Source organism: Malaya genurostris, chromosome 2 (genome assembly GCF_030247185.1).
Source record: "Malaya genurostris strain Urasoe2022 chromosome 2, Malgen_1.1, whole genome shotgun sequence".
In the NCBI taxonomy this organism is placed as follows: domain Eukaryota; kingdom Metazoa; phylum Arthropoda; class Insecta; order Diptera; family Culicidae; genus Malaya; species Malaya genurostris.
The window spans coordinates 333,288,027-333,305,358 of record NC_080571.1 but is presented as its reverse complement, the minus strand read 5'-3'; the positions used below and the strand labels follow the sequence as shown (position 1 = coordinate 333,305,358).

The 17,332-nt window shown below is 33.7% G+C and overlaps 1 protein-coding gene across 6 annotated transcripts in view; it reads left to right on the top strand.

Moving 5' to 3' along the window:
• LOC131431632 (CUGBP Elav-like family member 2) overlaps positions 1-17,332 on the top strand; it is an 849,840-nt gene that overhangs the window by 420,060 nt on the left and 412,448 nt on the right. The window contains exon 1 of one of the 6 annotated variants that reach the window (XM_058597464.1): positions 11,605-12,136. The exons of the other annotated variants lie outside the window; for them this stretch is intronic. Within the exon in view, the coding sequence (XP_058453447.1) occupies positions 12,051-12,136 (86 nt within the window). The 5' untranslated portion in view covers positions 11,605-12,050. Of the gene's footprint in view, positions 1-11,604; positions 12,137-17,332 lie in introns of those variants that run through there. 6 annotated transcript variants of the gene reach the window in all.

The window sequence follows — 17,332 nt, the reverse complement described above, 5'->3', positions numbered from 1 at the left end:
TTTACTTTCTGACATATCAGAGACTCGGATGACTAGTATCGCTAAGATGCCTAAGTTCGATTCCTCTGGTAGAAGGTAAAAGTTTAGATACGAGAAGCCTTCTGCTTACTTAAATGACCCTTGTCACGACTCACTTTTCCGCACTTTATTCTTCACATCTTTGCTCTTCCTTGAGGACTATGGCTCTATAATTTCATATTCTTTCTCTTCTTACAATCTCTAGTTAGTTTGATATCGTTAGAAACCGAAAAAAAAATTAAATTTTATTATTGCTTTCCGAGTTATGCAAACTTTTATTTCAAAATTTGCAATTTTTTGACAATATATGTCACGATTGACCTTGAAGACTAAAAATTGTCCCAAATTTCGATACCTTACCGTAATACCATTCAAAAGAGTTGTAGATCGTAAGAATCCGTAGCTCACTCTAAACCGGGGAAATTGTTTTACGAATTAAATTACCCGGTTAGGAGCCCGCTACGGGTTCGAGTCCCGTCTCTGCAGTAACATTTTCTTGATTTTCATTACATAATTGCATTTACATGTCAATTTTGTAATCATACACACCAAAATTATTTGAATTTTACTGGTGACTTAATCCCTTATACGATGTAATTCATAAAGACCTAATTTGTCAAATGACGGAAAATCTTAATGTTAGATGAGCTTGAATTTTACTGGTTTCGACTGTAACTTGCGTTCTGCTAGCAGGTGCGACTGTATGAATTTAAATGCACCTTTTAAAAGCCAAGCAGATGCATGCTTCTGTGGCTCGGTCGATTAACAGACGTACTTGCGATCCAATGATTCTCGGTTCAAGTCGCGACAGTTGCTCTAAGTATTATTTTTTTTTATTTCAATGAATTTCATGTATGGAGTTTAAGACACAATATTAAATGTACTTCCACGTAAATTTGCGAGAGCTGCGACGCTCCATTTATGTGCATCTAATAAGATGTAAAATCACTTTCCAATACTTGGAGTTTTGAACGAAGCACGATGAAATGACCCTTGGAATTAAAGTTAGACACAATTTCCAATACAATCATTTCTGACCGATTGAAAAACTGAATACAGTACTCTTCAGCATAGTATTTTGGCTCGATTTGATTTTAACGCGATTCCTTTTTAGCAACGTAATCATTCGACTTTGATGTGATGTGATCCTTCGAATTCAAAGTCACAACTAATACGTTTTTATAACTAAAAAGATTGTAACTGTCTTTAACTACGGAATTTGACGGAAAGAATTTGACCAATTTTCACAAACTTTGATTCAAATGAAAGATCGTATCATCCCATAGTTTATTACAAAAATTTATTCAGATCTGTCTTCCGGGGTCGGAATTATATGGTACAAAACATAAATCCGGTAACCAATTTTCAACCGTTATTTGAATGACTATTTAAAACGAAATTGTACTAAACTATTTTTTTCTAATACTCATTAGAAGATTGTCAAACGAAGTGGCTTTTTGCTTTACCAGTTCGCGGTTTCCAATTTCAGAAGTACCAGGAGTCAACATCTCTAAAACAAACTCCCCTCAATTTCTCAGAGGGTTGAAATTTTGAAATTGTCATTTAATATTACGGTGCAAAGAAACTGAAAAATTTTGAAAACAGGGAATACATAATAGAATACAAAAATAAAATCCAGTCCTTAACTAGAAAACTATTTTATTTATTCTGCTTAAATTTTGACAGCGTTTTCATCCCATGTGAAACTTAAAAATCAACTAAAAGCATTAATATGTCCTCGTTAGGTTTCTATTATGACTTACATAGGCCCAACAAAAAGAGAACAACTGTTTTAATTCATCTTGTGGCGTAATGATGCCTTTCTAATTAACGTTTAGTTAGAAATCGAGTTTTTCTCCAGTTCTAATTTGTTGTTTTTTTTTAGAAAATTCCGAGGGAGTTTTTGACAATCTTTTTCCAGTGCCGGAACTCGAAGACCGTCACAGTCGTGAAAAGTATTTGTGGCCATCAAAAATAACCAGGCCTACAAGTTCAAATAGTTATAAAATTTTCTTTGAAAATTTCGTTCTTCTCTGGATCGTAATAAGTGATAACTTCAGCAAAAAAACTGTTCATTCATATGTTGATTATAGAGATAAAAACATTGTTTAAATTAAAACTGGTTGATTCACCTCTCATGCATTCAATCGTTTGAGTCAATTAAACGAAATGAAACCAAACGTAAACCTCTGTCACGTCACGTTAAATGTCTAGTAATACTTTTATCTTTCCGAATAAAAAAATGGAAGAATAGTCACTCTGATAAGAGTGACTATTCTTCCATTTTTTTGGTTTTTATCATCCTGTAATACCAGAACCGGATGTCCTTGCTTCTGCTCACATTGACTTCAGGATTAAAAGAGCTTGCATGCCTTTCGGCCAATGCAGACGAGCTTTTGGAAAATCATGGGGACTCAAACCCAGATATATTCATTGGATCTACACAACTATTGTTAGACCAATTTTAGCATATGGATGTCTTGTATGGTGGCAGAAAGGAGAAGTCGCGACAGTTCAGTCAGAGCTAAATCATCTCCAAAGGATGATCCTAATGGCGATGACAGGAGCATTCACGACAACTCCTACTGCTGCTCTAGAGGCGCTACTATGTATTAAACCACAGTTCGAAAAAATCTTGTGATTTTACATCTTATAAAATGCACATAAATGGAGCGTCGTATTTCATACAAATTTATATTCAAGAACATGTAAAATTGTGTGAATTGAAAATTACATGCCTTGAATTCGAATGAAATAAAAAACAAAAGATCGATAGCAGCAGCGCGACTTGAACCGAGAAACATTAGATCACAAACACAACGGTAACTCGACTGAACCGCAGAGCTCGTATCTGTTCATTGAATAATTGATAAATGTAAATCCATACAGCAGCACTTGGTAGTCGAGTGCAAATTACACTCGTAGCGTGTGAAATTCTGTGCGAGTGGAATATTGCGTCATTTGAAAAATTAAGTAGTTGTGAATTGTATCGTTTGTAGAATTCTGTCACCTGTAAAATTCATAATTTTTTTCTGTGTTCCTAAAACAAGAAGCATTATCTTGTGCATACCGTCTTAGGGTTACAGGGCTTTGGAACAGTAACCCATTATATTATGCTACCAGCCACACTCGCTTGTGGTCTCAAATGGTTACGTGGGATGAGTATTTACTCGCTCCTAGTGACCTAACTCTCACATGCAGTTTTCCTTTCAAAACATTCAATGTGAGCTATCCTCTTCGTGAGGAATGGTTGTCTGGTTGTCTGGAACGACAACTTGATGAAGACATAGTTTGTTATACGGACGGTTCTCTGTTGAATGGTCGTGCTGGTGCTGGTGTCTACTGTCGTGAAATGAGGCTAGAGCAGTCTCATTCACTTGGTAGATACTGTACTGTGTTCGAAGCAGAAATCTACGCGATTCTGTGTGGAGTACAATCGGCACTTCAGCAGAGGATCTTTGGTAAACGAATTTATTTTTGTCCCGACAGTCAGGCAGCCTTAAAAGCACTCAGTTCGAATGACTCACGGTCGAATCTAGCGATCGCATGTCGAACTCAAATTGAAGACCTCAGCATTTCAAATGCTGTTTACTTCTTATGGGTACCCGGCCATTGTGGTATTACTGGAAATGAATGGGCTGATGAGTTGGCTAGAGCTGGTGCAACGAATGATTTCGTTGGTCCTGAACTGGCTTTACCACTTTCAACTAGTTGGATAAAGCACAAGATTCGTTCTTGGGCTGCATCCAAACATGCCAGCTACTGGCGCAGCTTGCAAACTTGCGCTCAGACAAAAGCATTTCTACCAGATTTAAATCTGAAAATGTCAAAGTGTCTACTGCATTTCTCCAAGTATCATTGAAGTATTCTGGTCAGAGCTCTGACTGGACATTGCAAACTCAATTATCACATGGCTACTATTCAACGTGCTGAGTATTATTCGTGTGATTTGTGTGAATGCGACTACGGTACTTCATATCATCTGATATGTACAGGGTCCGGCACTCGAACTGTAACCAATTAAAAAGGCCATAAATTCAGTTTGGAAAATTACTTTTACTTAATTCAAAGTACAAAATGTGTAAAAATAATACAAAATTCAGAATCAATTCACTTTTGCTCGATATGACCACCTTTTGCCTTGACTTGATGACTTGAGAGAGCGAAGGAGTTGCTTCGTTTGGCCGAATGTGACTTGCAGGTATTTTGGCCCACTCGCGGACAATAACTTTTTTCAGCGCCTCGAGACTGGTGTATCTTTTAGTTCGGACTTTGCTCTCCAAAATGGCCCAAAGAGAATAATCCATTGGATTCGCATCTGGTGAATTCGAGAGCCATTGTGTGGACGTGATGAAGTTCGGAACGTTGTTTTTCAGCCATTCGTGGTTCACTCGAGCTTTGTGAGACGGTGCCGAGTCCTGCTGAAACGTCCAAGGTCTGCCACCGAAATGTTTGTCTGCCCACGGCTTCAAAGCAACCTCCAGAATACTTTCCCGATAATATGTCGCATTTACCTTGACGCCAGGCTCGATGAAAACGATTGGAGAGCGCCCATCTGCGGTTACAGCGGCCCAAACCATTATCTGTTGCGGGTGCTGCCTCCTGGTGGCCAATCGATGACTCAAATTCTCGTATGAACGGTCGGTCAAGTAAACTTTATCGTTTTGAGAGTTTACGAATTGCTCAATTGGAAAAATTTTCTCGTCAGAAAATACAATGTTCGGAAATTGACCGCTTTCGGCCAAACGAAGCAACTCCTTCGCTCTCCCAAGTCATCAAGTCAAGGCAAAAGGTGGTCATATCGAGCAAAAGTGAATTGATTCTGAATTTTGTATTATTTTTACACATTTTGTACTCTGAATTAAGTAAAAGTAATTTTCCAAACTGAATTTATGGCCTTTTTAATTGGTTACACTTCGAGTGCCGGACCCTGTAACTGTCCCGCATTGACGCAGCTACGTATCCGGGTTTTTGGTTCTCCATACATGGTTGAGTCTGTGTATGCGGAGCTAAAATTGAAGGATATTCTCTCGTTTCTCACCCAATGTGGTAAGGAGCTATAGTCAGAAGGGCTCATCGTTCTTCCTGGAGTGAATGAATCCCTTCTGTATTCACCTTAAATAGGGTTTAGCAGATTGTTTGGCATCCTTTAGGGGGCACCGAATTTACTTCTGCTCGTAGATACTGCGAGTCGTTCTGCATTCTTCCGGGAGTGTAGAATGGTGTCGCTTTTGTAAGATCTCTAAATCCTCTCGGGGGTTGGAGGTTTTATTAACAGCAGACTGTTCGGGACCTCGTAGAGGTTCAGAATTTACTTCTGCTTCCACTAAATGTGATCCTCAGCAGATTGTTCAGCATCCCTTAGGGGAGCAGAATTTACTTCTGCTTTTATGTGTTTTTGTGTCGTCAATTTTTCCCATCCTTCTAGTCCAACCCTTACCATTTCCTTTCAATCCTTCTCTCTTATATATCTAGATTGGCAAGGCACAAATCTACAAATTTGTTCTGATTCCTGATTCCTGAAATGACATTGTCTCGAATCGCATAGATTCCAGTCAACTCCTGTCCAAACTAAATTTTTACATACCATCTCGGCGTTTAAGAAAACGAAATATTTTTTTTACAAACCATCAGCGAACAAACTATGCAAAAAATGGGCCAATAAATCAATTGATGGCTGTATACAACAAGCATTCAGAAGCAGTCGATTTCCCTATGTCAAAAAACAAACTAAAGCAATATTTCAGTTCTATTCGGTAAGCCAATTATAATTATTTAACTCTTAATAAATTTTTCATTATTTAGTGATCTATTTAGAATAGTTTACTAACTTAAGACGATTATTGTAATTATCCTTATGGTCTACTTTTGATTGACGACAAATAAATAAATAAATAGATGAGCGTTATGTAGTACCATTTTGCTTCATCTCAATTATCATTTGCGCCAAAATGTAACTATATTTGTTCATGTATTAATAAGAATAATATACAAAATTGCGGAATTTTTCTGCGTATCCAGTGATTCGTAGTACGCGAAAGTGAAATCAATGCAAATGGACTATTTCGCGTGTTTTCTTCCTTGTATTGTTACCATAGTATTTATCGACACTTTCAGAAGATTGTCGACCCTTTTTAACAAAGGATCAATAAAGTCACACTATTAATAAGTTTACTAGCTCACGGTTACTTATTGAGCATTCCTCAATCAAGCATGCATTATTTCGAGGTTATAATTCATCTTCAATTCTTAAAATTTAGTGTTCTTCTCTCAATATTGAAACAGAATTTGGTAGTCAACTCGGAGTGTATCAAAAATCGGTTGGTTTTATAAGATCGGAATCAGTACAATGTCGTTTCATTTACCAAATTCAACAACGGTTAATAAACCATTTAATGTATAAATATTACAATCACTTACTATTCTAGGAAAACTCTCAAACTGAATTCAATATTGGTTGAATTGTGTCTACACTTCACTATGCTCAATTATAATAGTATTACTTTTCAAGCAGCATAACAAAACATACTTTGTGATTGGATTCTTATTTTTGTTAGTATGAAGTCGGTTGTATTTTAAAAACGTTGTAATTTATACGAAATTGAACAAAGAACGCTGTGTGCTTCATCCGCAAATACCAGCAAATGCAAATGCCAACACGTAACGATTTTGTATCATCATCGTCCTATAATTCCGGAACCGGAAGTCGGATCTGAATGAAATTGCAGAGTATCTTTTAATACAGTGAGAACTTTAATTCGAATCAAGATATGTGAAAATTCAATATTCTCGGTGCTTTCGTAACTAGAAATCGGAGACTAGTAGTCCCGAATTAGATTTAAATATCCACCAACTAACAAGATCTGTCAATTGGATGGATTTACCAATAAATTTCATAAAAATTTTTACCTCGTTTCTTCATCACTTGTGAAAAAAATAGTCATGAGATTGAAAACTTTTCACTCATAGCGCTGTTATACCGGAACCGAAAGTCAAGGACTTTTTAAAGATTTTAGCAAGCTTTTATGTTCATCTTAGTTTGTGGAAATCGGTTGAGACATTTCCGAGAAAACTGATTGTGCATTTTCTCATAAATTTGCACATTTTACCTTGTAATTCCGAAACCGGTAGTCGGATAAAGATAAAACTGGAAAGTAGGGTATGGGAACACAATTTGTTCGAATCTAAGTTTGTGGAAATCGGTTCAACTGTTTCTGATTATAGTGACTATTTTGCATTTTTTGGTACCGAAAGTCGGATCTGGATCAAATTCAATCCGACATCTGGTTTCGGAATTGCATTGATATAAGCACAAAAAAAGAGAAACAAATAGTCACTCTCGTTTCTCCGAGATGTCTGAACCGATTTTCATGAACTTATCAAGGTAACCAGTAAGCACTAATAGTGGCGTTAAATTAGCCTTTTATGAGCATCAAAATCGCTTAAAGCTCTATATCTGCAATCTGAAAGCTCATTTGTTGTAAATCAATCAGAATTTAGCTTTCAGAATGCACACCAGCCATAAATAAGCATTATATATGAATAGCCGTATATTTTGCCAAAGTCGGTCTGAATTCAGTCACAAGTGCGATTGAAATGCCAATTAGAGATTATTTGCTGTCATAATGCGGCATTACTATGTGCTTATTGGTTACCGGAGTAGACTCGAATGAAAAGCACTACTACTTCATTGAAATTTTCTAAGTTTCATATGGATCTTACTTCCGGTTACGGAATCACAGGATGATGAATGTAAGAACTGCTATTTCGAATGTTTGCCTTCGTTTTTCTACGTACAAACGAAGTAAAGAGGATCTAATTTTTCAAAAATAGTAAATAAATTTCTCTAGATTACAATTCTTGTAAGTTGAAGACCACTTTCATTGTATTTACCGGTTCCCAGTATCCGGTAACTCACTTTTCTCCGCGACAGCTGATCCAATTTTCGCAAACTAAGAATCAAATGGCGTCTTACGGCCTTTCACAGAATTGCAGAATTTAATCTGGCTCTGACTTCCGGTTCTGGAATTAAAAGGTGTGGAATAGTGCGACGAAGCAAAGAGGGAAAAACTCTTACAAATTGGGCTCGACACTATTCCAATTTGTAAGTCATGTTAGTTGTTAACCATATGAACCGACTTCGGTTATACCAGTCCCTGGAATCCGATTCCGGCAGTACCGTAAATAGTGGTCAAAAACTTCAGGACAAAACACACTCACTTCTCTCCTCGACGGCTCAATCGATTTTCACAAACCAAAACGCCCAAATAAATGGCAATACGGAACTACAGAGAACAGAGTGTTTAAAAATTAAAACCATCATTTGGACCGGGGCTACTACGTTTGGCATAATGATCATTTTTCATAACAGCCATTTGGCATAATAGATCAACATGCTGCTTAATTGAATTTGTTCTTATTTACTGCGATTTTGAAAGGTCTAATGCGGCTAAATCGTTTCTAATGATCTGCTGTCCGACCTCGCTGCCGCTCGTTTGGGCTTAACTGAGGGATAGTCTCTAGCTTTGGGTTATCTAGTCAAACTAGACAGTGGTAATTTCTACGAAGGTGCTGCCTTCCGCAGTGGCCGGCGAACTAACGACCTTCGGCCGTCTCGACTTGAATCGTGACGAACAGAATATTGTGCTAGCACTAAGTCAGTTGCTTATATAAATTGATAGTGTGCTGTTTACTACTGAATTTTAAAAATAAAATATAATAATGCTATTTCACCTAATATGATCGAAATATTAGAACTGAATATAACATTCACACATTTCGTTCTAGTTTTCCTTGTAAAACATTACTCGATCGAAATACAAACTAAATTTTATGCCAAACGGCATTATGCCAAACGGTATACGCCCAAACCTCCATTTACGAACCTCATATATGTATGTATGTATGCTTACACATTCAACGCTTTTACTTCACCAATATTTATATGTATTAATAAATACAGCATGTACATGTTTTCAGCGGGGCGTAGATTGCGACGGTATCGACGCAGAATAGCGAAATAATAAGCGCCAGAATCACAGATGCCAAGTTGTAGATTTGCATGCAATTTTCTTGTTAAACTTTTATATACAATTCGACCGTTCCACGACAACAAAGCCTAACTGCAAATGACAGTTTCTCTTTGTTTACTTTTTCATTCGCGATTTACCGAACCGATTTTATATTTGACGCTTTACTCTTCGCCAAGCCATTTTCAAGGTAAAACAACAATATTTCGACTGTTGTATATTGGAAACTTTATAGAATTTGCAATAATGGCTCCGTAATAATCAAAAGAGAAAGTAAACTAAGAGAGGCTCTCATTTGCAGTTAGGCCCTGTTGTCGTGGGACTATCAAATTGTCAAATTTACAGACATTTAAAATTGCATTGGGCTTCTTGTTTGTTATTTTTCATCATACTTATAAAATTCTAGTATCCAGACTTGAAAATTTCACCTGCCATCTCGGCCGGGAGTTGGACAGTTGTTTTAACCTCTTTGCTGTCTGTTGTACTGAAGTTTACAGCATTTTTATATCAAGCTTTAGAGCGAATAAATCGTCTGGTGGATTAGAGCAATTACAGATTTAAAAGGTAATATTCTCTAGCGACAGGAATTATTTGTTTGATCATTAATAGTAACAATAAGTTTATATCTGTCAAAGACGACTAAATTTTTTGAGTAGACGATTTACTTTTTTTATAGTAGTTTAGTTTTATAGTTAATATTGATAATGTTTCGAGGTTTTGAATACAAAGACTTCGATTATCATTGTATAATTATTCTGGTATTAATAATATTGTCATTTATCGGTCAATTTAAAAAAATATTTTTCTTGTTTGTGGTCTCGAAGGGGTTGAATCGATGCGAATGACAGTTTCGCTATTTTTGCGGCATTTTGTCGCTATCTTGTCCCATCGCAATCTTTGTAACCCGCCAGTGAAAATTACAATACTAAGCAAAATGACCTTATGCCAAACGAGCCACCTTCATTTAATCCAATGCTGGAAAAAACTGAAAAAAATTTCTAATTTTGGTTCGGCACTACTTCGATTTTTAGACTATGTTAACTTATGCCCAAACAAATTTTCATTGAACAGTTTTTTTTTTTTTTCAAGAATACCACAATAATATAGCTGAGAATACAAGTCACACAAAAATGGAATCGTCAACTCTATCTAAAAAAGTGGGAAAAACATTTTTGTACAATTTTATCAGCGGTATTCCATTCAAAATTTAGTACGATTCAATCTAGTAAAAAAAGCTTTAAATTGGTCCAGCTCTACTGTAGTAATCGTGCACCAGTTTGACTGTTTTGGATGAATTATGAGTGAATGAAATCAGTGAATATCTGGTATTCTAGTTCCAATTATTGAATGTTAGTCATTTAAGAAATAGGAAGAAAGAGAATGATAAAGAAAATGGAAGTCAGCTCGATTACATTAATTGTCAGTATCATTGGAAATAAAATTCAATCGGGGGTTAGGGATAAACAGTTTCGGAAAATCGTTTTTATTTTGCAATTTCTTAAAAATATTGTGTCAAAATTTCAAATCGGAACAAAACTACCAAAATGCTGCGCCCCCAGAGTGACGCCTCTTTTATCTCCGAAACACGATCCTGCAAAATCTACTGAGCCGATTCTTTGCAAACTTGAAACATACTTTCTTGCCTCCCTCCGATGTTTTTGATAGTTTTCCATTTTCATATTATGGTAGTTTTTCAATTTAGGCGGAATTTCTCAAAAGTGGTTTTGAGGAATGCTCTGTTACCGCCTTATTTTTCAAAATTAATATACGGAAATCGACCTTAATATTCTTTAAATGATGCTTTATATAGTAAAAAAAGTTTGAATAAATTTGCTTAAGCTGTTTCTTCGTAAAATATTACAAAAAACATGATCAAACGCATAACGCGCTTACTATGATTTCCCGTTTCGGCGACCAGGCTTAGCGGCCAGACATTTCGTCCTAAAAGCACTTTATGAAACACTTTTATTTGAGGAATACTGGTAAATTTTTAACGCTTTTGTATAAAGGCGGATAAATTGAAGCTGCGACACTTCTATACTGCATACTTATATTTGATATACTATATGTTGCAAGCGGTAGTTCATTTAAATTCAATGCAGGTTCAAAACCAAATGCTCTTCATGAGCATGTGACTTCAAAAAAATTTAGAGCAACACTGATTACTCATGATTCTTACACAGTTTTCTATGTTTTTCGAAAGACACTTGGCTGTGTGACTCAATAAAAAAATGTTTGAAAATTTTCGAAAATCATATCCAACTAGAAATTAAAGTTCAATAGACTGAAGCGCTACGGTAATCAAAGTCACTCCATACAACGGCTTCTGGAGACAAATATCTCAAGGTCAAAGATCAAGCTTCCAATCAAACTAGAAAAAAAGAATTCAACCCTGACTTCAATCGATCCTCGGTCAACTCTAGAACAATAGACTATCAGCACTCACTCCCCGAAGCCAAAAAAATTCCCCTTACCCTTGCTTCTGCTGATCCTGTCTTCGATCGTCAAAAACCATATCACAATCGAAATTAATCTCATTTCGTTTTTATCGGTCATTTCAAACGGTTGCGCTCGTTGTTGGCTTCTCCCCTTTCCCGGTGTTTCGGTTTCTACGTAGTCCGCCCCGAAAAGGATCACATCACTGATTCGCTAACTTTTCTTGAAGTTTCAACAGTTTTAACTTCGGTCGAATATTGTGACGCCAAATTTTGCCTCTAATTGGCATAGGAAAAAAAAAGAAAACTTTCCTTCAATTTCACTCACTCCCACGCCGTTTGTGTGGAATCGCGTTATTTTCATTGCGTCGTTTCCTGCGGAGTGTTATATTAGATTCATACTAGATTCTGCAATCTAACTTGCAGAAAACCAGTGATTTTATTCAGTGCCCGTAGAATTTCCAGTGTTTCTTTTCGAAGACACAAAAAAAGAGAAAAGTTTCGTTAAGCTATTTTCGAGTTATTATTTTTTCTCGCGTACCAGTGCCAATTGTGATAAAGTGTAAAAATGAAAATGTTATCATACCAGGAAAACCGCCAGCGGTTCTACAATCCCTTCCACTCGATGACCGAACCAGTCGACCTTGATGAAGTGTGAGTACAGCTATTTTTTTTTTTACTGCTTTTCTGTTGCTACCAACGTTCGCCATTTTGTACTAAATTGTTACCGAGAAGCACTGCACGACTGACACATTCTTCACACGCGCTGCATAGTTGGCGTTGAGAATGTCAGTGTGGGCATCAGCATCAGTTGGGCCAAACCGGGGGGCTCGCGGATGGGACGTACGACAGAGACAAGGCGTCGGCTATTGTGAGCCCAAAAATTCGACCACTACAATGGAATTGTTTGGAGCTTTTTTTTTCGGCTTAGGTGGCACGTCGCATTCCACCGCCAATCGTTACTACTTTGGTGGCTCATTCAGTGCTGTTTAGCATGTAGTGAACACGGAATGTTGCAAAATAAACTCTTTATTTTAGGGATGTTTCGATTTTGTTATAAAATTTTTCTTAATTTTAGGTGTTGTAGGCCTTTTTTAGGAAGTTAGTTTTCTCGTGATGAAAACAAATCAATCTTCTCGAGGCGGCTTTGCATCTGTAATTGTAAACAAGTTATCAGAAACCTTAATGTTTATTCTTATCATAGTTCATGCTTTAGTTTATGACAAATCAATTTTAAACTTTACTCGCTAGCTGTAAACATATTTATAAATAGAACCTGATCCGACTGTGCTAGTGTTGAAACGAATTGAGGCGTAAATAATCTAATAAGGCTTATAGGCTTTAGAACTAAAAGAAATGAATGAAGTACAAAATTCGGAGGTCGTGTATTGCATATTGCAAATGTCACTGATATCAAACTGTGAATTATAGATATTTAAACTCTTTCTCGAAGAAAGTTTCTACTCCAAAAAGCAGTAAATACGGATCGCGTTTTTAAACATAAAACATCCGGAAAATGGAAAATTTGTTTCTATTCGACTTTACCAAATATTACACAATTACTACCTGCCCGTTGGTACTAGAAAGTGTGTTACTGAAATTACATAAACTCTTTCTGATTTACTTCTTTTCGCTTGGTCATGAATTTAGTACAGTTGTACTAAACTTAGAGTCAATGGAGTCAACGGTCCATGAAAGATGGATTGAAGGAGAGGCGATATATTAACGTTTCACAATTTCTACAGGAAAGTTATTTTTGTTCATTTGGTAACAAATCATCAGAGCGATTCGAATTTAATGAAACTTTGTACACGAATTCAGCGTGGCAAAGCAATAATTCTACACAGAAGAGAAGACCAATTCGATTCAAGACTGATTTTAACCTAAGGTAAATGTACTTTGAAATGTTCTTTCTACAAATCGTTGTAACTCGGTAACTATTAACTGTATGAAAATGGTATTCAAAATGAAGTAGTAGAAAATCGATTGTGCAATCCTAAAAAATATTCATCAAAATAAGTTGAACGAAATCCTCTTCCACGTACACTGATATGTTGTTTTTTCGCCTTTTCATGTCTAACTTAGTGTATATTATTTTCTCAGCTGTCAATATAACTGTATTTCACTCGAAGAAGAATTGAATGTAAACTGCACAATCACTTTCGTTACATCGAATCGTACGCACTTTCACACAGGTTGAAATGCATTTGCTCCTTCATCAACCGAAGGAAGAATTTTACACCGTTTGAAATCAATTACGATAGTCTTTGGGCGAGGCAGAGACGGTGTCGGGAGTGATCACTATTGTGACAAAAAATCTCTTTCCAACAAAATGTGGCAAACGTAATGATCATAATAGCATACAGCTCATTCGAGTAAATACTTCTTTATCTGAAGCGACATTCGTAATAATGACCTGAATTTAGGTTGATTCGCAAAGTTATACCGATGAATTAAGCTCACAGCCATATTTCATGCAAAGTGATTTTCTTAGTAGTCAATAAATCTATTAACTATTTATTAGTGCACCTATAAAAACTGATTTCATGGTTATCAATACGAATCAAACCTATTTTTTTATTTCAAACGAACTGTCAATATACCGGTCGACCTTTTTTCTAAGTTATTTGATGATATTAGGAACACTTCGTACATGCTTTGTTTTTTTTTTAGATTTGCACAGTTTTTGTTTTTACAGAGACCGATATTTTATCAATGGTACGAGTTTTTGAGTTTCTGACTTTCGAAGCTTTGAAACTCGAAGTTTAGAAGTTAGAAGCGTAGAAACCCAGAAACCTGAGTAGTTCAGTAGTTCAGGAGCTCAGAAACTAAAAAATCGAGAAGCTAACTACAAAATATAAAATACAATAATGCAATAATACAATAATACAATAATACAATAATACAATAATACAATAATACAATAATACAATAATACAATAATACAATAATACAATAATACAATAATACAATAATACAATAATACAATAATACAATAATACAATAATACAATAATACAATAATACAATAATATAATAATACAATAATACAATAATACAATAATACAATAATACAATAATACAATAATACAATAATACAATAATACAATAATATAATAATACAATAATACAATAATACAATAATACAATAATACAATAATACAATAATACAATAATACAATAATACAATAATACAATAATACAATAATACAATAATACAATAATACAATAATACAATAATACAATAATACAATAATACAATAATACAATAATACAATAATACAATAATACAATAATACAATAATACAATAATACAATAATACAATAATACAATAATACAATAATACAATAATACAATAATACAATAATACAATAATACAATAATACAATAATACAATAATACAATAATACAATAATACAATAATACAATAATACAATAATACAATAATACAATAATACAATAATACAATAATACAATAATACAATAATACAATAATACAATAATACAATAATACAATAATACAATAATACAATAATACAATAATACAATAATACAATAATACAATAATACAATAATACAATAATACAATAATACAATAATACAATAATACAATAATACAATAATACAATAATACAATAATACAATAATACAATAATACAATAATACAATAATACAATAATACAATAATACAATAATACAATAATACAGTAATACAATAATACAATAATACAATAATACAATAATACAATAATACAATAATACAATAATACAATAATACAATAATACAATAATACAATAATACAATAATACAATAATACAATAATACAATAATACAATAATACAATAATACAATAATACAATAATACAATAATACAATAATACAATAATACAATAATACAATAATACAATAATACAATAATACAATAATACAATAATACAATAATACAATAATACAATAATACAATAATACAATAATACAATAATACAATAATACAATAATACAATAATACAATAATACAATAATATAATAATACAATAATACAATAATACAATAATACAATAATACAATAATACAATAATACAATAATACAATAATACAATAATACAATAATACAATAATACAATAATACAATAATACAATAATACAATAATACAATAATACAATAATACAATAATACAATAATACAATAATACAATAATACAATAATACAATAATACAATAATACAATAATACAATAATACAATAATACAACAATACAAAAACACAACAGCAACACACCGAACACAAAGCACATATAAGAGTCAAAAGTCAAAAGTCAAAAGTCAAAAGTCAAAAGTCAAAAGTCAAAAGTCAAAAGTCAAAAGTCAAAAGTCAAAAGTCAAAAGTCAAAAGTCAACAGTCAAAAGTCAAAAGTCATAAGTCAAAAGTCAAAAGTCAAAAGTCAAAAGTCAAAAGTCAAAAGTCAAAAGTCAAAAGTCAAAAGTCAACAGTCAAAAGTCAAAAGTCAAAAGTCAAAAGTCAAAAGTCAAAAGTCAAAAGTCAAAAGTCAAAAGTCAAAAGTCAAAAGTCAAAAGTCAAAAGTCGAAAGTCAAAAGTCAAAAGTCAAAAGTCAAAAGTCAAAAGTCAAAAGTCAAAAGTCAAAAGTCAAAAGTCAAAAGTCAAAAGTCAAAAGTCAAAAGTCAAAAGTCAAAAGTCAAAAGTCAAAAGTCAAAAGTCAAAAGTCAAAAGTCAAAAGTCAAAAGTCAAAAGTCAAAAGTCAAAAGTCAAAAGTCAAAAGTCAAAAGTCAAAAGTCAAAAGTCAAAAGTCAAAAGTCAAAAGTCAAAAGTCAAAAGTCAAAAGTCAAAAGTCAAAAGTCAAAAGTCAAAAGTCAAAAGTCAAAAGTCAAAAGTCAAAAGTCAAAAGTCAAAAGTCAAAAGTCAAAAGTCAAAAGTCAAAAGTCAAAAGTCAAAAGTCAAAAGTCAAAAGTCAAAAGTCAAAAGTCAAAAGTCAAAAGTCAAAAGTCAAAAGTCAAAAGTCAAAAGTCAAAAGTCAAAAGTCAAAAGTCAAAAGTCAAAAGTCAAAAGTCAAAAGTCAAAAGTCAAAAGTCAAAAGTCAAAAGTCAAAAGTCAAAAGTCAAAAGTCAAAAGTCAAAAGTCAAAAGTCAAAAGTCAAAAGTCAAAAGTCAAAAGTCAAAAGTCAAAAGTCAAAAGTCAAAAGTCAAAAGTCAAAAGTCAACAGTCAAAAGTCATAAGTCAAAAGTCAAAAGTCAAAAGTCAAAAGTCAAAAGTCAAAAGTCAAAAGTCAAAAGTCAAAAGTCAACAGTCAAAAGTCAAAAGTCAAAAGTCAAAAGTCAAAAGTCAAAAGTCAAAAGTCAAAAGTGAAAAGTGAAAAGTGAAAAGTGAAAAGTGAAAAGTGAAAAGTGAAAAGTGAAAAGTGAAAAGTCAAAAGTCAAAAGTCAAAAGTCAAAAGTCAAAAGTCAAAAGTCAAAAGTCAAAAGTCAAAAGTCAAAAGTCAAAAGTCAAAAGTCAAAAGTCAAAAGTCAAAAGTCAAAAGTCAAAAGTCAAAAGTCAAAAGTCAAAAGTCAAAAGTCAAAAGTCAAAAGTCAAAAGTCAAAAGTCAAAAGTCAAAAGTCAAAAGTCAAAAGTCAAAAGTCAAAAGTCAAAAGTCAAAAGTCAAAAGTCAAAAGTCAAAAGTCAAAAGTCAAAAGTCAAAAGTCAAAAGTCAAAAGTCAAAAGTCAAAAGTCAAAAGTCAAAAGTCAAAAGTCAAAAGTCAAAAGTCAAAAGTCAAAAGTCAAAAGTCAAAAGTCAAAAGTCAAAAGTCAAAAGTCAAAAGTCAAAAGTCAAAAGTCAAAAGTCAAAAGTCAAAAGT